The sequence below is a fragment of the Castor canadensis genome, chromosome 4, assembly GCF_047511655.1.
Source record: "Castor canadensis chromosome 4, mCasCan1.hap1v2, whole genome shotgun sequence".
Classification (NCBI taxonomy): domain Eukaryota; kingdom Metazoa; phylum Chordata; class Mammalia; order Rodentia; family Castoridae; genus Castor; species Castor canadensis.
Window position 1 is genome coordinate 119,905,167 of NC_133389.1, and position 25,597 is coordinate 119,930,763.

The 25,597-nt window shown below is 33.5% G+C and overlaps 1 protein-coding gene across 3 annotated transcripts in view; it reads right to left on the reverse strand.

Moving 5' to 3' along the window:
* Nucleotides 1-270: 270 nt before the first annotated feature.
* The window catches only part of Ttc21b (tetratricopeptide repeat domain 21B), a 79,001-nt gene continuing 53,674 nt past the window's right edge, over nucleotides 271-25,597 (reverse strand). Inside the window, exons 21-30 of one of the 3 annotated variants that reach the window (XM_074071007.1) lie at nucleotides 22,228-22,416; nucleotides 21,336-21,446; nucleotides 20,201-20,282; nucleotides 14,989-15,139; nucleotides 14,632-14,793; nucleotides 12,536-12,731; nucleotides 8,878-9,102; nucleotides 5,526-5,646; nucleotides 1,927-1,994; nucleotides 271-575 (exon numbers count right to left, since the gene is read on the reverse strand). In XM_074071007.1, coding sequence (XP_073927108.1) covers nucleotides 522-575; nucleotides 1,927-1,994; nucleotides 5,526-5,646; nucleotides 8,878-9,102; nucleotides 12,536-12,731; nucleotides 14,632-14,793; nucleotides 14,989-15,139; nucleotides 20,201-20,282; nucleotides 21,336-21,446; nucleotides 22,228-22,416 — 1,359 coding nt within the window. In that variant the 3' untranslated portion in view covers nucleotides 271-521. Of the gene's footprint in view, nucleotides 760-1,926; nucleotides 1,995-5,525; nucleotides 5,647-8,877; nucleotides 9,103-12,535; nucleotides 12,732-14,631; nucleotides 14,794-14,988; nucleotides 15,140-20,200; nucleotides 20,283-21,335; nucleotides 21,447-22,227; nucleotides 22,417-25,597 lie in introns of all 3 variants that reach the window. The other 2 variants (XM_074071006.1, XM_020156911.2) reach the window with 2 other exon arrangements.

A 25,597-nucleotide genomic window follows, 5' to 3' on the forward strand; every position in this document is an offset into this window, starting at 1 on the left:
TAAGAGTTTACTTATTTAAACTCATTTCAGATAATGATTATTTCTTAAGATCACACTGGCATTGAGAAGAGGAAGCATGGGTTCACAAATGGAAGAGAAACAAACTATAGTTTCCCAGAAAAGATTTTCCTAAGAAAGTCTCATTTTCTACAATATTATTCCTTAGCACTGCAGATTGCATGGAGTTTAAACTCGATTTAGCAAAACAATGTGTCTTTTGAGTCCCAAGAAGAACGTAAGTCATGTATTTATAAAAGCTTTATTAAAATATACACTTAAAATACACATTTTTCATAAATTTTCATTTATTCAAGCCTATGAAATATGGAATGCGATAAAAAATGAACAGAAAACATTTTAAATATACTTGCTGAAATAACTAATATTCCACAAAATATGATATGATCCAGCTCTTAACAAAACTATTCTTTACAGAAATGAGTTATAGTTTTAACACAGAGATACCAAATCTTCCCTTAATCAAGACAGTCAAACAGAGCAGCTCTCATTTAGCTTCTGCATTAGGAAACACCACGTGACACTGCACTTCTCTTTATATACAGCAGCAGCCTCTGCTGGAGAAAGGAAAACGCTTCAACTACAAAGCATTTAATTTAGAACCCAAAGTTAGATCTCTTTCTTTCATTTCCTGCTTAACAAACTAAGTTAAAATCACTATTTTCAAGGTCTTAAAGATGTGCGGGCCTTATCAAGTATATCCTTTCTGATTTTTGGATAAGTTGGATGTGCTTCAAGAACCTGCAAAAAAAAAAAAATCCCAATAGAACTTGCAGTTGATTATTAAGAACTAGGGAGCTACAGAACTTGCTATATAGAGCATTATAGTTTAAATTTCATTATACTAATCCTACACCTTCAATACTGTACAAAGGTGGCAGCTTAACTGTAACATGACTCACAATAGATGAGAAGAGCAGAATATGAACATGACATGGAAACAAAATAAATACAACTGGTTCCTTAACAGTTGCATAAAACATTTATGTATTAATGATTTAAAATATTTTTGTAATTTAACTACTTATGATATTCAATAATCTGTTGTAAAGTGATTTTAAACCAGAAGCACAGATATTTTCCTGAAGAGATTTTAGGTATCCAGCCTATTGAGTCAAAGAGTGGGGAGATGGTCATTTAAAAAAAAATAGCTCCACAAGTCATTCTAATCTATAGTTTTATGCTAATGCACAAACTGAACCTTAATGAGAAATACTGCCTTCCAAAATTTCAGCAATCAGTAGCAATCATGTAGGGCAAGTAGTTATTATTATGAGTCTGATATATAGTTATCTGGGAAAAGGAACTTCAAAAATTATTTTCTAAGGAGCTTTTCTTGGAATTCTTTACAATATTTAATGCCTTATATGGAAGAACACTGGGACGATGTATATATAGAGGAAGTTTATATATAGATTCTAAAACAGCAATTTAAATATTTGTCATTTTAGTAGAGGATCATAAGTAATAAACTGTAGAAATGTAACTGAAAAATTTGTAAATTACAGAATACCTTTTTCTCTAATTTATAAATCTGAATTCTCTAATATATAGATTTGGACACACTGACAAGAAATTCCACTCAGAATAATGACCTGGAGGATTTAAACTACTTTAAACATCCTCCTACATAAAGATTGTTTTCTTTAACAAATTTTTTCCACTAGCTTCTATCTTTATATTGACAAAAACACCTTCATATTTGAGCCCCAATTAAAGATATATTTGATTTTTAGGTAAACATTATTTTCTAAATTTTGAACACTGAGTCTCTTCACAACATATTTAATAAGTCATTTAAAAAAAGACTACATCCTCTGCTTCTAGTCATGTACATTTTGAGATTAACTAAAAAGTAGAAAATCATACATCTGAAACATTTAAAGAAATCTAAATTTAAGTGTTTACCTGGTGGCATATGTCAATTGCATCCACATATCTTTTTGCTTTTAAATAATTAAATGCCAGTCTATATCCTGTTAAGACAAAAAAAATGGTGTGTGAGTACATTGCTAATATTACTTTTTTCCCTTCTTTTATTTGCTAACTCATTAGAGAAACCTTAATGAGGTTGGTGACAGAACTACCACAGGGAGAAGTTATGATTTAACAGAAAATGGAGCAAAATGAAAGATCAAGAAGAACAGAAACTGGAGATGGAAAATGGACCACAGTGAATACACTATTGGGTTAGAATTTCTGCTTGCCATTTCACAAGTTTAGTTTCTATAACTTACTAGAAAAGTTTCATTTATTTCAGGTTATAATTAAAACTCATCCCAGGGCAATAAATGACAATACAACTATTCATTTATACAGTATAGATTTATTTAGAACTTAACACATCAGACAAACTAATTGCTATAATCATGAGATTTACAGTGTTATCAGGAGAAGAAGTATATTATTCCAATAATTATATGAGTAAATGAGATAAATTCCAAGAAAGAAAGATCTAAGCTAAGACCAAGGCCAAGAATGTTACAGTAAGGAACCTGAACCAGGCAGGAAAAGCATGACAGGGGATGTTTGAAATCTGAAGGATGAGGCATAAACCAATCCAGGCTGGGAATCAGGAACCGCTTCACGTGGAGGGAACTGCATGTGTCAAGACAGGCAAGACATGTAAAGAAACCAAATAACCTCAAGAGAATGTGGTAGGAAAACACATGTTGGAGAGGAGGGTTGGTTAGTGTTAGTCATCAGGTATCCCACATTAATGATTCGTAAGAATTATCACGATAGTATTGACAATTAGAAGACATTTTAAGACATTCTTAAATGATTATTGTTCTTTAAGAATGATATGAGAACAAGAAAACTAAAGAGATAAATAACAGTAGCTGTATATATTATACACAATTAATGCAATGTAAAATAATATGTAGTAATAAGTATGTCACTTTACATATCAGGAAAATGAATGCTATTTAGGGCCATAATGAAAGTACAGGAACAAATTTTTAAAATTTCAAACAAATATTTGAAAAGAATTACTGGCTAATATATGATAGTGAAAAGAAATAGAATGTTTGATATAAACTCTTAAACTCTTAAATACACACACACACACACACACACACACACACACGTATGGAACTGATGAAGAGGAAAACCAGAAAGTTTAAAACAAGGAATTCTAAAGTGGGCTAATTCACAGTGACATGTAAAAGGGAAACAATGTAAGGTGTCATGTCAAGTGTAACTGACATGCATCTACTTAGTGTTTGATCTAAACTTTGGTCTCTGGCTTCTTGATGAACTGTGGGACCTTAGCCAAATGCTTGAGCTGTCAACTTCAAGTTTCCTCACCCATAAGATGGGGAAAACATCTCTCCCTATAATTTAAAGATCAAATGGATATTTGTTATTAAATGCTTTGAAAACTGTAGAGTACTACATAAATATTAGCAATATTTTTCTTTGTAAACAAACACTAAATTAGAATCACAGTTTTAATGTTGGAAGAAACTTGATAGATCATCTAGTACTAAAAAGATTATATAGGAAATAAAGGACTAGAAATGGCATGAACAGGTATACTACATCTGCAGTACACATGCAAACTTATACAAAGTCAACTGTATGGTATCTAGGTAAAAAACAGACAGAAAACCCACAATGTAGTGTAGTTAACTGTCATAGAGCCTGAATATGGGTGTGACTGGGTTCTTTTGCTAGCTCTTAGTTCCTGGTGCCCTTCTTTTTTTACCTTTCTAAAAAATGTTTTTATTATATAAACTCATGCAAGGTGTACAGTATTTTATGTATGTGTATATAAAATACTTATGTGAAGTGATTACTGAATTCAAGAAAATTATCTTATCCATCCTGGTGCCTTTCACAGTGACAATACCCAATTCTGTACTCTATGCAAAAAGCACAAGCATGAGTTTAAGGGTTTCTTGACAACTGAAAAAGTACAATGCACTCTTAACTTGGCCAACAAGTTGGGGTATTGGATGTAATACCAATCTTAAGGAAGAAACTAAATAATTACTTGATGGTCTCAGAGAAACACTAAAGAAAACGTAGCAAATCTGATAAAATCACCTATGAAATGCAATGATGATGCAACAAAAAGCTTGTGAGTTGGATTCCTTATATTTCTCGAAGCTTTCCTAAGAATGGAATATATAAATAACTTCTGGACCTATTCCTTCTGTACCAAAATTATATATATTTTAAGGACATTTAAGAAATTTCCATCATACAAATTCACTTTATTTTGTAAGATGTATAATTCCTGGGAATGATAAATTCTACAACAACCTTTAGTTCCTGTGCTATATGCAAATCTAGTAAAATAACAGACCCCCAGAACACAGGGTCAGGGCAGACCTGAACTGATGGCAGTTAGTGTGAAGAGGACCTATGTGACTACAGATTAAACATGGTGACATGGCTGCTAAAGAGATTGAGGCTGCGTTAACAACTAGAAAATGTCTAATCAAAAAAAAAATGCTGTTATTATACCCATAATTAGCCAAACCATATTTAGGAACAGGTTCATCTGTGGTATAACAGGTCAGAAGAGACATGGACAAATAAAACCACATTTTCCATACTTATGTGGCTGTAAAATCCATCTCTTCACACTCATTTTCTTTTAAAATGAGTAACTATTAAAAGCTCACCAAATGTTCCCAAGCACAGTTTGAGGAACACTATTTAGAGTTTCCAAGGGACAGCAGCAAGCAGGGTGAAAGGAAGGATAGACAAATAACAGAGGATGGTTTGAAGAAGAGCCTTAGGGTCGACATAATCAAAGTTTGCAATTAAAGGACTATCATTTGTAAAAGGGAAGGACCCTGGATTGCACCAAAGAACGGACCTGGGCTGCTTCAGTGAAGTGTATTTCAGTTCAGTATAAGCAAAGAGAAGAGCATGGGATGAGCTTCCTCCCAGAGACAGGTGAGGCTAGTCACTGACTACATTCCAGATGCTGCCCTTTTGTTACGGATATTATAAACTAGTATTCTTCAAACTGATAGTCTACAAACACTGGAACTAGATGGCGTTTCTAGATGCTCAGGACAAAAACATTGTCCTATGGTCAAATAATGGTGGGAAACATGGCTCTTCTCTGGTATCTGCCATAATGTACAAGAGTGCTTTAAGGCTTTAGAACATCTACAATAAGAAACCTGGATGACTTGATTTAATTCAATGTTTATCTAACTTATTCAATAATAGGACACTTTTTTCCCTCACCTCAGCCATTTTCAAAGTGGCAGAGGGTGAAGGAAGAGAAAAGCACAAAATTAGACTAGACATCCTTCTCATATAGCTAAGGACAAATATGGACCTCAGGGAATCATAATTAATTCTTTGTAGGTAATAATTATTATGAATACAAAATTTATTCTCTTCCAGAAAGTGGACAACAAAAGTTGGTTCTCAATGCAGGTTTTGTTCTGCAAAAAACCCAACTACATTTCAAAGAAGATTTACCAATAAAATACAAATTTCCTGTGAAAACCCTGTGCCTAATTTGCTAAACTCACCTACTGCTGGATTTGTCTGATTGCCATGTTTCCATGCCATCTCATAGTTGAAGGCAGCATCTGTATATGCTTGCTCTTTTTCCATAATGTATCCCATGTATTCATAAGCTTTGCAACAAGACTGAAGAAAAATAGAAGATGTATCAATAGATTGAACTTAATACCACTAAGAATTTATGGGATCCTTAGAGGCAGAGATCAATCAATATTAATCCATTTAAGTGGCACATGAAATGATGGCTCTCAACCTTGAGAATACAAATTATTTACAGAACTTAATGAATGATTCTGATACCAAGTAACCATCCCAAATCTTTCAGAATCTGGATTTTTCTCTTTTTTTTTCTTTTCTTTTTTTATAGTACTGTGATTTGAATTCAGGGTCTTGCTCTTGGCAGGCAGGCACTCAGTCACTTGAGTCACAAACCCCAGTCTTTTTGGTTTTGTTATTTTTCAAATAGGGTCTTGCTTTTATGCCAGTCCAGCCAAGACAGTGATCCTTATATTTATGTTTCCTGCATACCTGGGATGACAGGAGTATGTTACCACATCCTGCTTTTTATTGATTAAAATGGGGGGTCTCCCAGACTTTTTGCCAGGGCTGGTATCAAACTATGATTCTCCTAATCTCAGCATCCCAAGCAGCTAAAATTACAAGTGTGAGCCACCATGCCTGGCCTCAGAATTTTTTTTATAGAATCAGAAATATAGATCACGACATATGTACTTTATGCAGAAATAGTATAATGAACTCCATGAACCCCTTAACTTACCTTCAAAAATTAACTCATGATTAATACTGTTTCCATAGTACCAGAAAAAAAAATCCTCAGACTGTATCACTTCATTCATACTTATGTTAGTACATCTTTCTAAAAGATAAGGACTTTGACATCATCACAGTTCATGACACATAAAATACAGCAACTCCTAAATGCTACATAACTTATCCTGTCACTATTCAAATTTCAATTTTTCTCAATATAATTTAAAAATTATATTTTAGTTTGTTAGACTGAAGATCCAGATAAGGTTTCACACATTGTGACTAAAGTCACTTTTGACCTAGATTTCCTCCTCTATCTCTTTTCTTTTAATTAAATATAGTTAAACAAGAATATTATTCTAGAGTTTCTCTCAACCCAGATTTTGGTGATATGTGGTTATATATTTTTCCTGTGTCCCTGATATTTCCTGGAAATTGTAATTAGAGCTAGAAACTTTTTTAAATATTTTATTTATCAACATATATTAACACGTATTTTTAATTTTTGTTACCTAATTGAAGAAATTTTTATCTATATTTTCATTGAAACCATAACCCTTGAAGAGTACATTGAAAAATATGAATATAGAGTTATACATTGCCCCTTTTGATTCAGGCTCCACTATAACTCAGCATAGGAAAGTCAGATCCTGACTATTTAACATTTTAATATTTTAATTTTTTCATTACTGTGACTTAAAAATTCCATTAAATTATTTCTTATCTCAATTACTAAGCATTTCTCTTTTCTCATCCCAGTCCCAGCCCTGTCAAAAATGTTTCGTTCTTTCATCAGGAAGCACAGACTGTCTGACTCGCCTTCTTTTTGTTGTTATATAATGTTCATTTACAAATTCATCAGTGTTGAAAAATGGCGATACTCTAGCATTTTTCATTTATTAGCTGGAAAATGTGTATAACGAAAATGTCTCATCTAATATTTGGTTACTCACGAGTATAATTTGTACAGAAAAGAGAGAATAATTACTTAATTCTTTCCCTTTATCTGCCAGATTCTGAAACAATAGTCATTAGTCAATTAAGTTTTTGTTAATTTTTCATTTTTATGGAGTCATGGAATTAAATATATTTGATACATTTCAACCCACTGCAGCTATCATTCTTATTGGTACTTAAAGCATCCCAACTTGGCTCCTGGGAGTGTCTTCAAGTCCCTGGACACGACTCTGATCATCACTGATAGCTCCCTTGCCATCTGGTATGACAACGGTCTAGCATCACCTTGTACACTTCCTGCCCCAAATCTGGATGATCTCCATTTCAAATTATTAAAACCCAAGGTTTCTAAGCTTTAGTTTCTGTTTCTCAGGCTTCCACTCTCAACATGCATAATCAGCGAGGCCAAATGAAGACTCTAATGTAGCCATCACGCTCATCACACAGGTACTGCTGTCTGCATCAAAACCTTACGTGCCATCTTGCTTTATCCTATACCAGGCAGAAAAGCTTCAACTACTTAGCTTAGATTTTCAAATATTGTAAGTGTTCTCTCTCTCTCTCTTTTTTTTTTTTTTGTGGTACTGGGGCTTGAACTAGGGCCTACACCTTCAGCCACTCCACCAACACTTTTTTTTTTGTGATGGGTGTTTTTGAGACAGGGTCTTCTTGCAAACTATATGCCCAGCTTGGCTTCGAAACACGATCCAATCCTCCTGATCTCTGCCTCCTAAGTCACTAGGATTATAGGCGTGAGCCACTGGCACCCTGGCAGGTCTTCTCTATTTTAAGGCTTATTTTACTTCAAATTGATGTAACTTATCAATTAGAATAGTCTATAAATTGAAAAATTGATAAATGAATTAGGTTTTTAAGCTACTAAGAAAGTGTCGTCATAGGCCAGATAATTGCATCTCTTCTTTAAAAAAACAAATGATCCAGTTCATAATCTAATTTGCTCAAAGGGAATAAAACAGATTTATTTTGATTAAAATTTTGAAGTAATTTATATGTATCTATGGAGATAAGTATTCTCAAGTTTCTAAGTTAAGTATATTTATTTCCCAGCATATAATAGCAAAAACCTTAGCTTAAAAATTGTCATAACAAGACTTCTCTTTCGTGGGATTAAACAACAAAATGTGAGTAAAAAGACTTAAATTATATAGACTTAAAGTTTTTCAATTGTATGCCTAAAGGTAAGGACTTTACATTACATTGAATTAAAAGCTGACAAGACTTTCCCCCACAAAATACATCATGCATAGAGGATTCTAATATTGTGGAAATGACATGCAGCAGCAGTAAATTCAGCAAGAGATCTCTTAATGGGAGGGACAGACGTTCTCAATTAATGTTCTGTAATTTTCATTAGTTCTGGGATGAGTAATCATAGGCAAATTTGTGATATTTCAAAAACAGGAAAAAGGGCATCACCACAGCTGAAACTCAAAACTGTATAACTCTTTCTTTTTTCTCTTTACTTTCAAGCTCAAATGGCTTTTTTTATTAATTTTTCTTGATTGTGGTAAGAATAAACATTTAATACTGAAAAACACTCAAGACTTTTTGGAAATGGGTCAACACTCTAAAATAAATATTAACAATTTTCACTCTTCAATCACTTACTCTATTATGACGTAGGCACCGTTTTAATAGTTCTTCTGCCATGTCGTATTTTGCTGATTGAATATAAATGTCTGCAAGTAATAGCCAGCTCTTCTCAAACTCCTCAGCATCAATAGGATTCCAACTCATTTTTGCAATTCTCTTCAGCTGGTTTCTAGCTCTTGGAGTCTGTTTCAAGATCATATAAGCTGTTGCCATTCCCAAGAGTGCTGGGATATGATCCTTCTGCAAGAAAACAAAACTTTAGACCATCAGATGCACAACATAAATGTCCTGTGTTTGAAAGAAAAAACACGGAAAGCAGGAAGTGAAAATGTGGTCAGCATAATTCAATAACTGCAGATGCCATAATGACACAATTCTTACAATAAGTGCAACTCAATTTTTTAATGGATTGACTGTATAGGAACAGAAGAAAATAAAACATTTTAGAATAATCATTAGTGAGCAGATTTTTATTTCAGATTTAACATTTTGCCTCCTTAAGTTCTTTCACCTGACAAATATCAGAAAGGAATAACAAGATTTATGTAAAAATGATAGTCCTTATACATATTGACTTCTATCGCTATTTTTCCTCCCTTCTCCTTTTATTAAAATAGTTACTTCTCCCAGCAAAGTATGACCAATGAAATGTTACAACTGATGTCTGCAATTAATTAACTACTTGATAATTGTATGAAATAAATTCATGCCTTAAAATAGGCTTTTAGATATAGACTGCAAGTTCCTGACAGGGTTTCTAAGCCACAACTTTCCTTCAGGTAGAGTTCAAAGTTAGAAAATTTTACTCTGTGAAACCAATAGGTTAGTAAGAATTGGTATAAAATAGAAGCCATTAGTGATCCATACAGAAAACTAACTTAAATAAGCAATAATGTATATGTTCCTAATTAAGCTGCAGTACTACTAAAACCTTCGCAGAGGGATTATGATACATTAGAAAGAGGAAAGTCTCAGCTTAAAATACATAAATTAATCAGAAATTATGACTATGACTATAATAAAAGTTCCCTGTAAGACTGTAAATTTGGGTTACTAGTAAGGAAAACTGAAAAAGGAGTACACAGTGAGAAAATATTCAATGTCCAAAAGTGATCTTGGTTGGAAGACAGTAATAACTCTGGAAGGTCTAGAGGAAAATAGTAGAAATACAAATTCTTCTTGGCTCTAAGTCTATGTCTACCAATATATTTTCAACATATAATTTGTTCCCCCCCAAAAAGAAATGGCAAAACAAGTTTCATCTGAGTGCCAAATCCAACCATTGGTAGTAAATTTTGAAGATGTATGGAATGTTATCAATTACGAAGCCTCACCCCCACCACATGAGCTGGGCTAGGAAAGGTCAGAAAATGGAGGCCTACTAAATACTTGTCAGCCTGGTCCTAAGAAAGACTAAAGGTCCTGTAAAAAGGTCACGTTTACTCACATGCACAAAAACATCTCACACTACACACTTAACGTAAGTCTCTGGTTTTAAACCATACAGCCTGAGTTTGATTAGAACTAATCAGTTCTTGACATCTTGATCACTCCTGAAGAACAGTATCTAAAACTGAGTTCTAATCCCTGTATTAGAACATGAAGTCTTTTTGTGGTGCAGACATCTTAAGACCTTCAGTCAGCCCCTCTCTTTCACTCTTAGTCACTGCAAAGGGCAATATTCAGATGTGGACAACATATCTCTGCCATAACCCACACACTTTTATGGTTCAAAGTGATGTAATGATAGCAAGTGGGAATAGTTTTGCTTGCGTTTAATGTATCTTCCACCATTTCCCCTGACTTCCTGACACATACCTCAGAGTGACACAGTGTTATGAACATACTTCATGTTTTTCTGCCTCCTTGCTTTGTTCCTATTTGCCCTTCATTTTAATGAAACTTTGACCATTTCTTATGTAAAAATGCTATTTATCTTAGTTGTTTGAATCATTCCTGCTTCTTAAATCATAGTTTCTCCAAAAAGGGTCTCCCAGCTCTCTTTATATCGTTATCTAAACACATTTATTTGCAACTCTGGGAGAGGATATACTAGATTTTGATTTGTGTTATAATCATATTCAGTATGCCTGTCTCATTTTCTATAGATTATTAGCAACTTGAAAAAAAGGAATCATGTTATTTATTTTATGATTCTCAATACTGAATATATGCAGCCTATGAATTAAAAGAAAAAAAGTAAGATAAAATCCAGTGTTTAGGAAATTTCAACTCATATATGATTACCATTTGGACAATATGGCCAGGAAACAGATTTAGGGATGGAATATTGGTAATTACACAGACAAGGATGATAAAAAATGCAGTTTTATAAACCCCTCCCAAAAAGGGCATATTCTTTCCAGGAAATAGCTGTTATGTCTATCACGGACTTTGCAAGAATAATCAATTTACTCAAAACAAACTCATTGCTATATGACAGAGGACTCCTTCGCAACTTCAGTGACTATGACATCTTACTTGAAATTGTGCTTCATCGTGTCCTTAAAGATTTTTCTTAGACTTACATGACTGTCTTACTTCCCTTCATTCGGCAGTTGTCATATATTTGCTGCTCAGGTCAATTCAAGAGCTCAGTGTTTGAGAATATTATTTTAATGTCTGCAGAATGGCTCTGCTCTCTGATGGTGCTGCTACTGCTGCTACCTTGCTATTTTGTTCCAAGGGTGGGCTTACTGTGCCAAGCAAGTAAATTGCCATCTAGCATAGCTCTACCTAAACCACAGCAGGACTTGCAGGTCTTCCAACCTAAAACATCTAAATTTTCTCTAAGGTCCAGAAGGTGACCAAAGCACCCACTGGTATGGGGGTTTGGTAGTCTACTGCTACCACTGTGAAAACAGAGTGAACCACAAGAAAACACAGCAAAATTCTGAATATCCTTTGGGAGACACATAATTATGAGTTTTCAGTGGCCTACAACTTTGTTGAGTGGAAGAACAAACACGAAATTCACCAAACATGCTTAGAACTAGGTGTTACCAAGTGCTGGTTGAGGGACTATCCAGAATTCCTTCTTGAATAGTACTGTGCAAGGGAAGGAAAAATGTCATGCCAGGGAGTGAGAAAGGAAGTGAATTTGAGTGGTGTGAAAAAAAGACAGTCTAAGAATAAAAAGGCCAACATAATGATAAAGATTGCAAGAAGCTATTTCAGTACTGATAAAGAACATCATTATTTGTATAACCAAGTTATAAATTGTCAGTACTGATCTCATATAGCCCTAGGACTAGAAAAATTCCAAGTATACAGTAAGTGAAGAGGTGAGACACCAAGGAAGCCAAGTATTTATTTTCACTAAGTAAGTTAACCTAAGCTACAACTACAACACAGAAATTCTCCAAAAGATAAAGTTGTTTCTTTCAAACTTAACTTATATTCTTTTGAAAAATTCCCTTTCTGTAGAATTCAACATTCCAGTAGATATAAATACATACATAACATATCAAAATAACATAAATAACATATCAAAATAGTAAGAGTAGCTCATCTGGAAACAAAGGTATATTGTATTGGATTATGCCAAACTATATATCTGATTTTCAAATAGAGCAAAAGTAATTAAGTTGTTTTTTAGAAAATAAACAAAATGTGTAGTTCTATATTAACAAGGAAAGATAGCACACAAAGTTGAAAAAGGAAAACTACTAACCTCAGAGGTTGCTATTTCGGTGAAGGTATTTAATACTTGCTCAACATTAGATTTCTGTTTGGTTGCCATTAGGCAATAGTTTTCCATTATGCGAAGCTGTACGTGACCCTGAGCAGTCTGAGGTTTTAGCTCTTTAAGGAGTTTTTCTGCTGTTCTCACTGCTAATTGCACAGACTCTTGCTTCTCAGTTGAATGACTGTATACATTAAAAATAAATCACTTATGGCTATTACTCATGATACAAAATTCATTGAGTTTATAATCAGAGCTTTTGGGTATACTTCTCTTTTTATTACTCATTTAAAGGTAATTCTTTGTGAAGAATGTTACTCCTTTTCTTTTAATACAAAGAGATACACAGACATAAATGTATTTGTAAGCAAAGTTAATAAAGCCTCAGTAAAATAACACTATGCCATAATTTACTCTGTAGAGAAAAAAATAGACAATATCTACATGTGGTAAATTTGTTCATCACAGTTAATACAAAAGTAGAATCATACAATTATCAAATGGTGCTGTAAACTCAGAAAGTGAAAGGGAAGGAAGAAAGAGGGAAAAGGGCTAAGTCACTCTATGTTGAATACATTTTACATTTCAGAAAAGTGAGGCTCAAAAAAAAAGTGGAGGGATTTGTCAAAGGTCACGTAGCTAATAAATGATAAATTTAGGATCTAAGTTTATCAGATATAAAGTCTACTCTGCTTTCTTCACCTTGTTGCCTACCAGACTCTCAAGAAGAAAAATTATATGTGGTAAAGTATTTTAAATTTCAAATAAAGTAACAATTTGAATATCTCGTAGCAAGTTTCTTATTTCTTACACACATCGATTAAGAAATAAGATCCTTAAAATTCACTCACTAAAGCTGTTTTCCTCAGGCCTTTGGCTTTTTACCTTAACTAAAACACTTCATGCTACTCTGTCTTCTCCAAAGTTCCTCTCCTTTGGTTTCCATAATTTGGTACAGTTTTGGTTCTCCTTCTATCATACTGATTGCCCTTTCCTGACCTCTTTCCTGCAGACCTCTCAAGTGTTAGTATGCCCAAAATTTAGTTCTCAGATTTGTCTTACTACATAGTACTTGCAATGAGGCCATTTAAGGCATTTCAACCATACATCCATGCAGATATCTCCCAAATATCTAGTGCAGACGTAACTTCCCTTCTGAGTTCTAGTTTTGTATTTTCAAGTGCTTGCTGAAGATCTCCACTTGGGTAGCCTACAAATCTAACTCAACCTTCCTAAAACACACAAGCAGGCTATCTGTCTACATTCAATTTCCAGTGGTCTTTATAAACCAAATCTTGAAATCTGTCATTTTAATCTTTCAGTAGTCTAGTTCTAACTTTCTGCCATTCTTCTATGCATTTTTCCTTGATAACTATGCACTGGTATGATTTCTATGAACCCCTGTAATACTTAATATCCATTTTTATCCATTTCTGTTGTGCTGGAGACTGGTTTCAGGCATTGCCTTGCATCGTAAGTAAATTACATCTCCTGAAGGCAGAAACTACCTCTTATATTCCCTTTACATTCTTAAACATCCCCCTGACTCCCAATCGGGCCTTGCCCAATTATGAGGAGAGGAGAAGCAACAAATACAGTCTGATGGAAATATAACCATTTACCAGTATTCCACAGTGAGCAACAGAAGGAGCTTTGAGGCCAGGTAGCCATCAGTGCAAATCTTGCTCTACCTTCACTAACAAGCACATTAGATAAGTTGACTGAGAGACACAGTGCACGTAAAACACAGGGTTTGACATAAAAACTATCACTTGTTAAGTCATTACTATTACTATGTGGACAATTTTCGTTATAGTTGTAAAATTCTACAACTTATCTTATTTTCTATAGAGTAACTAGGGAGTGTCTTCATGACATGTCTATTCTGATTTAGGAAACACTTCTTAAAAGCACTTCATGCCTGATTTAGAGAACTGCTATTTTAGTCATTTTAGCTATGTTTTATTTATTTGGTCTTTCATTAGTGCTATTTTAGAATTTAATTTTCTTCTTTATTCCTGCTTATTATCCCCAACAAGTGTTTACATAATATGTCAAAGAATAATGAGTCAAACACTACTCACCCTAGATCTCCATCCAGGTTTTCAAACACTTCACCTCCAATAGTTTCATTGTCTGGATTCAAACAGATTTCTATCATATTATAAATTGCATTTTGGCCCCAATCACTGTCTTTTCGAGCTTTATTAAAATGTCGAAGTGCATCATTTGGTTCTCCAGTATACCTTGTTAGATGTTTTAAAAAATATTTCAGTAACTGACTACAAATTTTATATTAGTTTTATAATATGCTTGGTAACAAAACTATTAAAATATTTTAAAATGTAAGTATTTTTATTACAAAGAAAAAGAGGTTATTGTACTTTATCTAAAATAGGAAAAAAAAGTATTATGAAGGGTTTATTTGCCAACAGATTTACCAAAGATGCAGTCCTTTACAGTATTGAAATCCTGGCTCCAGTTTTGCTCTGGAGTTATATTTCTCAGCCATTGAGAAAAATCTTGGAACGTCTTCAAGTTTTCCACATCTTCTTAGGAGATCAATCAAACGAGATAAAGTCATATAATTATCTAGAAAAAAATAATACTTCAGACATAGCCAACTTTTATAACTCCTGTTCTGATGGCTATAATCCTACTTAATTAACACATAATTTACTTCAAATAAAGTACAATATACATATAAGCAAAGGCATGTAGGGGCTACAGTTTCCTAAAGAGAATTATGAACAATTGAATAATCTATCAAATGATATAAGGTAGACTGGTCACAAATGAGAGAAGGTTCTAAATAGGCACATACAAAAATGCAAATGTTACTATTTTTCAATTGTTCCTGGGACCAAAACCTTCCAGAACGGTCTCTATCTAGACAATATAGACACTAAACTCAGGAGGATTGTTTGATTGCACAGGGCAAGTTGACTTTCTGAGATCCTCTTTCCCACTTTCTGTAGCTGGGAAGTAAGGAAGAGCATTCTGACAATGTTTAAGGAAGACAATTAGAAATGTTATTTCAGACTTTCTTTAATACATGTATGTACCTAACACAGCAGTCACTGGTTTATCATACTGTAGCCCTAATATGCTAGTCCCAATATTTCAGTCTTACTTCAGTTCTTTGGTCTCTAGTATAATTTACTGGCAGACTCCTAGAAAGCCTTCTTCTAATTCCTTCTACTTTTATCAGTAACATACTAAGATTTAAAAATAATTTAGTAAGTGTTTTAGAACTGGAAAAATAACTCATGGACACTGGAAAAACACATAATAGCATAAAGAAGAAAAAAAATCCCTCACTCTCATAAATTAGAGATTACCACAATTTGGTGCTTCCTTTTATATATTTATGAGTGAAAATCAAGCTGTGAATGTTTAGATTTTCATTTATACAAAATTATTCTTTGCTTACATTTATACAAAAATTGACTGACACTTGGGGATTTGATTTTGACTCAACATTTTATAGCAATCTTTTCCCAACTGTTATTAAATGATCTTCAAATACATGATGTTAATGACCACATAAGTCTATTTCATTAATAGTTCTATTTATTTCTGTAAAGCTGTGTTTTCCAGCTTCAGTTAGTATAAGACTCATTGTAGGTGATTTGCAAAAATTCTTATGTCACCTATTCCTAATCACTTTCTGAAGGTGAATTCCTAGACTAAAACATACAGACTAAAACAAACAAAAAACAATCTTAAAGAAATTTATCCTTGATTCTATTTTCCAAAAAAGAGAAGATACCGTATGATCTAGCAAGTTCACTTCTGAGAACATATCCAAAGAACTGAAAACAGGGCTTCAAATAGACGTCTGTATACCATATTTGCAGTACCATTATTTGCAATAGTCAAAAAGCAGAAATCACCCAAATGTCCATCAGTGGATGAACAGATGAATAAAATTTAGAATATATAAACAATGGGATATTATTCAGCCTTAGAAAGTAAGGAAATTCTGACATATATTGCAATATGGACAGATACTGAACACATTATGCTAAGCAAAATAAGCCAAAAAGGACAAATGCTGTGTGGTATCACCTATATGAGCCACCTAGAGTAGTTTAAGTTCATACAGAGAGAAAGTAGAATACTGATTATCAGGAGGAGAGGGGTTGAAATGAGTTATGTACTTAGTTTGTAATGACGAAAAAGTTTGGAGATGGATAATGGTGATGACTTTTACAAAAAATGTGAATGTACTTAATGACACTAAATTGTATAGTTAGAAATGGTTAAGATGATAAATTATGCATGCTTTACCACAATAAATATTTATTTAACAAAGAACCTCTAAGCCATATGTGGTGGCACATCTATAATCTCAGCTATTCTGGAAGGTGGAGGTGGGGGCAGGTGGGTCATAGCCTGAGACCATCCCAGGCTAAAGCACGAGACAGTTATCTGAAAATAAGCTAAAGCACAAAATGGTTGGAGAATGTGGTTCAAGTGGCAGAGCACTTTGAGGCCCTGAGTTCAAATCCTAGTACCACCCTCAAAAAATAAAACATTAGAACCTCTGCCTAATGTCAAAATAATCTAGATGGTTATTTTCATCATGTGCTTGCCCTGGCACATAATTTTGACTCTATAAATTTTGTTGTTCCTGCCTTTTGGCAGAGAATGACAAGAATACTGTCTCTGAAACACAGGAGCCAAACATTGGTCTTGGCCTCTAATAATACGAAGATGAGCAAATTACTTAAATTCTAGTCTAAAATTTCTTAAAATACGATTAGAATTTGGATCTTCAGAGGGCAACAGAAATCAAATCAAAGTATGAAAGAGATTTATAAACCACTAATGTCATCAGCAATATTTATACCTCCAAAAGTTTTGATAAGAAATAGGTTGCATGCTCCATAACAAAGCGACAGAACCTAGAAGCTATACTGAATTAAGGAGGAATTTAAGGCTAAAATTTCAGACCTTTTTTTTGTATAATGTTGTTAATACGTGTGATGTATGATATCACTAATATTAACTAAAATCAACAACCAGTGGTCAATTTCTTGAATAATTGTCCACTTACAATATTACCAAAAGGTATTCATTATTAGTTCAAGTTGTAAATACTATTGATATATTACATTATATTTACTTGTTTTTTGGTTAACCATGAAAATTTGACAAAATGCAAATTCTTGCACTTTAAAGACTGAAATATACCACACTGAAAAATCTTAGCTGGTCTATCTTTATTGATGGACAGTATGAAAATATCAAAATAATTATAGTGAGAAAGGATAAGGCCTGAGTATACTGCTGTGGAATTACAAAGCACAGTCAGGAGTTTCACCTAGGAGTTGACCTTTGAGCAGCCTCGATGATAGAAGGAGGCTCTTGTTGCATTCTGAGTAGCAGATGGCACACACAGACAGAGCAAAGCGGACTAGGGCATTGGGAGTATTCGTAACATCGATGATTTTAGATATTAAAGTGGAAGAAGAGGGATAGTAAGTATAAATGGGAGGATAATCTAGGGGCCTATTATTATTAAAATCATGCTATAATTTTAGACTTGACTCAGAAGCATCATCCTAAATTTGAACAAAGGAATATCTTTTCTTTTTATTTATTAGCGTATCATAGTTGTACCAGGGGTACATCATAAAATTTACAGAAGTGCTTACAATATATCTTAGCTAGATTCACCAGCTCCATCTTTTTCCTTTTTCCTTTAGTCATCTTCTTCCCCATCTTCTTAGAACAGTTTCAACAGGTCTCACTGCTTAATTTTTATACACGAAAACACAGAACTTCCAAAACGGATCTGAGAGTACTATGATAGCTGGGAGTAGCATGAGCCAAACTAGAAGATTAGTTGGGAAATTACTAATTCAGGTTGAGAGGTGAGAAGCATCTTAATTACACCAGTAGGTCTGGAGAAGATAGACTGGATGTGCTACTTCACTATCAAGCAAAAAAAACTTATGGGTCATTTTAACTAATTAGCAGGAAGGAAAAGGAAAACTCATGGTGTTTTGGAAATTCTGAGAGAAAAGATAAAATCTGTCAAAAGAACCATAATTACAACTATAAGAGGAACTTTTCAACCAGTTATGTTAAATTAAATTGGATAGTATATTTCTGAAGCAGGCTAAAACAAAGCCTTTAAGTAAAAGATATACTACTGAGGATGACCAATAACGCACATACATAATCACTGATGTGCGTATGTTTTAGAATAATTCTGACAAAATAGATTTGTGGACAAACATGCGAAGTCCTACTAGGAAAAAAGCACACAGAATAAAAAACATAAAATGTCATGTAAATAACAAAAATTTACTTAAAAGTTTGCCCTGGACTTTTTTTTAGTGATGTCCTGGATCTAGGACCCCTGCAATCTTGAACAAACCAAGACAAGAATTTATCCTTCCCAGCAATCCGTAAGGCATTTTCGAGTGGTGGTAGATGCAAGGTTTCTTTTTATTTCCTTTTCTTTCAAGAGGGATATATTTTAGGTATGTGTTGAGAAAGACAGAGAAAGAATAAGGAAGGCAAAATATAGGCATAAGGAAAAAAATCTACCTCAAGACTTTAAGATATGATTGTATATTATATGGTATTGCTGGAATATAAGATTCTTATATTAGATGTATAAAAAACTGATTTTATATTTATTAGCAATCCAAAGCAGCCAGTCCAACAGACCAACTTAACTATTACCTATTTGAAAAATTGTTGGTGCCAAGTAGACTTAGGTGAGAAAAAACTCAGTAATATGAAAGCTTCTTCAAGTCTTATAAAACTATAATGTGTGAGGGTAATACTGCCAAGAACAGCTTAAAAGTATTCACGAGGGAAGAGGTCTGCTTTTTAAAGTAACAAGGTTAGATCATTTTCTCAAAGGAATGCTGTGAAATGGGAACAGCTTGAGATAGAATGAAAATATCATGTGTATTGCCTTTAAATGTCAGTTCAGTGAAAGAGGAAAGGGCAAAAGAGAAGCTAGAATCTAAGGTAGAAATGACAGAAAAAAAATGACAGCATTACAGGAAAAGAGGGTAGGCATGGGTAAAGCAGGTGGGGAGAATGTTGATTAATTTAAATTTTGGATATGTCATGTCAGGGTTTTATGCTGATTAGGAAAAAAAACAATGCAGAAGAGGGAAGGAGCTGCAGAAACAAAGCCCTTCAGTACATGAGGAGTGATGTCCAGTGCACACTGGGAAAATCCAGTGCCAAAAGGGATCACAAACCAAGGGAGAACAGAGTGGAGGTGGGGGTGGGGGATAGATTTAGTGACAGTGAATAGGGTTCTTTTCTACTTGCTTATATTTTCTTAGTCTTATAGGTAGAAAGATTTTTAAGATGAAGAAAAGAAAAGGGTGCTGGAGGTTTGAGGAGATAGAAATGTGAAAGTGGTTGGAGCAAGTGAATTCATTAGAGAAATATGGCAGGATTACCAGGTAGCCCACTGAAATCTGTAGTCATAATTTAAAGTGAAACCATTTTTCTTATAGCTATTTCAGCTACTCAAAGTCACATGTGGCATAAGCACACATAGTCAAATTCATTTGGGGCTGTTGTTTTTCCAAGAATTTACCAGCTAAAACAAGAAGAAAGGAGAAAGGGAGCTGAGTACATTAAAAAAATATATAATCAGTACATATTTACCTGGTTTACGTTCTAATAGCTGTTGTAAATGAAACACTGCTTGTTCATAGTCTTGTTTTCTGAACATGAGGTCAGCCATCATCTGTAAAGATAAAGTTGGTTCTAAAAATATTGCCAAATATTTTACAGAGCATATTCTTCTAATCAAGATTTAGCGTTATAAAAACACCTATGAACAAAATTTACAAAAGATAATCAAAGATGTAAACCAGATTGTTCTGTTCACAAAACTGTATTTTTAGCAAAAAACTGTTTCAAGTGGTGGTTTTAGAAACAAATTTGAAGGGAGCTGAAAATTCTATGTATGATGGTAGAAAACATGCCTCATTCACTAGACTTGGCTAAAATGACAATGAGAAATTTAAAGACAATACAGAAGAAAACAAAATTTAAGTCATAATTATTTGAAAGGAATATAAACAAGAAGGACCTGAGATTTTTTTATGTTTTAAAAAGGAGAAACTTTGTATTATTTTAGTTATAATAATAGCTTTTGACCCATGGTGTCACCACATCTGTAATTTCAGCACTCAAGAATCATGAGTTATAGGCCATCCTGGGCTACGTGGTGAGACACTGCCTCAAAAAACAAACAAACAAACAAAAGTAATAACCAAAGATAACAACAAAAACTTGAATGAACCTCACACAATGTCATCATCCATGGAGCTATTTGTATGCTGACAGTTACTTCAATCCAGATCAAAATGAGAAAGAAAAGCAAAACTTTATTTAAAACTGAACACCTAGAATAATATAGGCCTTTTTTTTTTTTGTAACTCCAAAAGTTCCATTGAAACTCTGAAATTTACTCCAACATGTCTGAGTAAATGTTTTAGAAAACTGTAGATTTGCCATCTGACCAAGTATCCAGTTAGGCATAAAGAAAAATTAACTAGACCCAAAGGGCAAATAAAGGCATGATCCAAGTTTGTTGTCATTCTTGTAAACACACTGTTAATGATTCTTGGTTTTTATTGATAATATGTACACGTTAGAAATATGTTACTTCTTCCAAAACCAACATGAGCCGTGCTTTACCATCTAGTATTAGTTCTAAGGGGTAAAATTTGAAACCTCCACTGGGAATGTAAAACTCAACTCTTTTCACAGCATAGAAGTCTCCTGTACTAACCATGGTGGCAGGTTCATTATCTTGGTCAAGCTGGAGAAGCAGTGCACAGTGCCGCTGGCAGGCATCAGGTTCATCGTGGGCCAGATATAACTGTGCCAGTTCCAACATTATCTAGAGAGCAAAAGGCAAGAATAGTCACAAAATGGCTTTGGAATAAAAGGTGAATGAGGAAAATGTTTGGATGAGACTAAACTTTAGTTGACTTAAAATTACTATAATAAAAATGCCAAGTGTGCTAGATAAGAAAAACTATAGGCATACCCATCTCTATTTTCTCTCTCACTGGAAAAAAATAGAAAAATAGGAGGTAACTCACTTTAGACTGCTTTCTTATTTATAAAATAAAAAATCTTCGAACAGGTAGTCTCTTAAGTTATGTTTCAGAAATAAAACAATGTTTTTTACTCATTTAGTCACCATTAAAAAAGGTACCTGTTTGGTTATGCCTTATGAAAGGTTATTTATATCAATCACCACCCTGTGCCAGGTCATTGTTTCATTTTAGTCACCTTTCACCCTCAGCACCAAAAAGGGCAATTGAAACAAAGAAGTGTACAATTGGTGCCTAGTAAAGGAACTGAATCACCTTGATCCAGATTATTTATTTGTGACTTGAGAAAACTGTTGTAAGATGACTGCTAAAACATAGATGAATATTAAAAATAAAGTTTACAGGTCTGCTTTACATATAACACTGTATTTTTAAATTTAAGGCATGATACAAGTATTTTGAATGTTTTCTGGAAACTATTAATTTTTTAACTTCTGTATTGTTATATTTCTTTTCAAATGTTCATTGTAAGTAAGGCAGTGAGAATTTTACATTTGGGGAAACTAGATGACATCTGGAATAAAAGGTGCTAAAATTTTTATAAAGGTACTGGGTACTGACCTTATTATCTGTTTCACAATGAACCACAGCTTCTCTATAAAACTTAATTGCTTTTTCATAGTCTCTCTGAGCAACAGAATGTTTTGCAATCTCTGCACAAATTTCAGCTGCTAAATGTTTTTGTGCAGGAACTGCATCTGGCTGTTCTATCTGAACACGTTTTAGTACCCGGGCTTGTATTTCTCGAGCCTAGAGAAAAATAAGGATAAAAAAAGCACTTAAAAAAATGGGGAAAAAAATCAAACAGTTTTCAGTAGGTCACACATAGTATAATCTTAGAGAAGATATTTCAAGCATTATTGCTCTTCATCTAACAAAAACTAATTCAAAGAAAATGCTTTAAGATCCCAAATGTGAACTTGTTTGCAAATCAGCCAGCACACACATATCTTTCCAACAAAGGCACTATAAAATTACTACATTTTCTTCCTTATTTTTGTATTCGTTTGTTTTTATCTATTTATTTTGAGTCAGGGTCTCACTATGTATGTAGCTCAGACTGGCCTCAAGCTCAAGATCCTCCTGCCTTAGCCTCTGGAGTACTGGGATTACAGATGCATAACACCACATTGGCTGTCTTTACCCAGATTATAAGGATATGCACAGGAAGCTCACCAAAAATGAAACACCACCATGAAGCAAATAATTGGAAGATATCTAGATGCTGTCAATAAACAGTTAAAATTTAAAATGTTTATTATTTAATAAAATAGTAATAGTAATAATAAAATCAAATATTGACAGGTTACAAGTTTCAAGTGCATTTACATATATTGTCCAAGGCATATGAATTAGTCCCATCTTTCAGGGACCCTACAGCAAAACATAACAATAATATAAAACCAACCAGGCAGATGAACTCTGTTGTTCCACTCTTGGGAAAGTATTAAAGACATTATTTAGAAGGCAAAAAGAAAATTAGTCATCTGTTGTAAAGAAAAACTATCTGTGCCATTAGTTCTAAAAATTAACTAAGTAAAGAGAACAACAACAAAACAAAAGCAAAAACTCTGGAAGCAACAACTTAAATATTTAATGATGGCTAACTAACTGATGGTATATGTAAATACCATTTTATGTTACACATCGATACCCTAAAAGATATTCTCTTTGGGTAAGAATATATACTCACTGCTACTTAGAAGATATGTCTGTCTTCCCATTTATACATCTGATTTTTGGAACATTCATGAGAGAACCCCTATGCTTTAGGCCTTCACAAATAAAATTATGTTTTGATAACAACTCAGTAATGCATTCATTTAAAAAACAGTAAATGCCCTCCTTGTGCATCATATTAGGCTGTACATGAGGCATGCTTCCAGGGACTCCTATCAAAATGTTGGTTGACAATTAGTATTTGATGAATATGATTAAAGCAGAGTTCATTTTCTTTTTTTTTTTATATCGAGTCACAGGTTTAGAGGGTCATAATAGCATTCTTTTGGAAAATGAAAAAGAAAGGATTAGAAAATGAGTGTATATACCATGTGGTATAGATTAATACTATTTCATGAAAATTTATTTTGATAATATTAACATGTGTTTATATATGTCTGGCAGTATGTGCGCATTTGTGATTTGGGTTATACATACATACACATATATGTATATATCTGTTTGTGGACTTTTTTATACACACACACATGCACACATAGTCAAAAACTTCAATAACTGGTCTAAATAGATTGATCTGTGTCTGGAAGAAAGGGCTCCTTGCATCCCTGCTTGCACCTCCACACACTCAAATGTTCTTCTCTGCCATCATTTGGCCATCAGGAAGTGAAAGCAAAAAGTAAAAAGAGATCCTTAGGGTACATCACTAGCACCTCAGGGTTAAGCTCCTACCCCAAAACCAAGCCCCTGGGTGGTAGCCTCCAAGCCTTTTGTGGAGACCTGTTTCATCTTTATGACCCTACATTGTTCTGCAGTGAGAGTTTTTGAACTGCAAGGATATGAAAAAAAGGAAAAAATGAAAGACAAAATATAATCAATACCTGTAACAATAGAGGCCCAAGGCAAACTGCCCCAGATAGCTGTCCCTACTTCCAATAAGATAAGAACTGACATCATTTGAACCTTGAGGACAGCCTCAAAGTTGATACCTGCTGTTCTAGTCTGATTATTAATATTGCCTTCTTTCCCTTTCAAAAGCATTCTGTTTTGAACAACAAATAATATGGTCACCTTAGGTCTTCAAGATATTCAATTTACTCCCTAAATAGTCTTGAGCTTTATCTTGGTCTCAATTAAACATCTAGAAAGCCAAGTAAGTGGATCTCACCAGTTTAGCTCTCTAGAGAAACACACTTATGAATTTTGTTTTTGAGTGATGATTTGCCATTTTCCTAATGATAAATACATGGAAGAAATTTTGAACAAGAGAATTTTACATTTTCTATTAAAATCATTTTGTAAAACATATTCAATTTCATAACTGTATTTACAATGATCATTAAGTAACATTTTCATACAGAATTCATATTAGTAATAAACTTTTCTTGAAGAACTGATACACTCCTATGTTTTTTCTTTTGTTCTTTTTCTTAGAGTTAAAATTGTTATAATAACTCTATTATTCATGATTGTCAACTTTTACCTTCCCCCCTTCTTTTGTGTTTTATATCTTCTAATAAACTCCTTCAAATCCTTGAATAGAAGAAAACTTACCTTACAAGTATGCTTACAACCATTTCATATCTATACTGCCATATAACCATTATACATACAATCCATGTAATCACTATACAATCGTTATAGTAATAATATGGTTGCCAAGGGAGTATATAATAGTAGACCTGACTTAGTTTGGAGGTCAGATTAGACTTAAAGAATGACTTTAAAATTTTCTCTTTCTACTTTAATAGCTTAATTTTGCATAATTACTGAAGATTACCTTGAAAATATACCAATTAAATCAAAATATACTATTTTTCATAAAATGAATACAAAACTATCCACATGAGAAAAATATACATGTTAAGTGAATGGGGAAAGTAAAAATAAATCTTTTCATATTAAATGGTAAAATTACAGAGTTACAGAGTCAGATAATTTTTAGTGTTCTATGTCTATAAGCTATTTTTGAATTTTTGATTTTTTAAGATTTTGTTTTTAGAAAAAAACAGTGAATACTTTAAAAAGTGATTTTTCTTATAACTGTTCCTGGAATTAAAGGGTTAACCTGATTTCCTTTTAGTCACTCAATGGCCATTTTTGAGCATCTATTATGGAAGATGGTTCCTAAGATGTTTCCTTATTGATGTTTACTCCCTGAATAATCCTTCCCAGGTATGCAGGTGGGTCACAGAACTTGCTTATAACCAACAACAAATGTGACAGGATATCACTTCCATGATTATGGCATTTT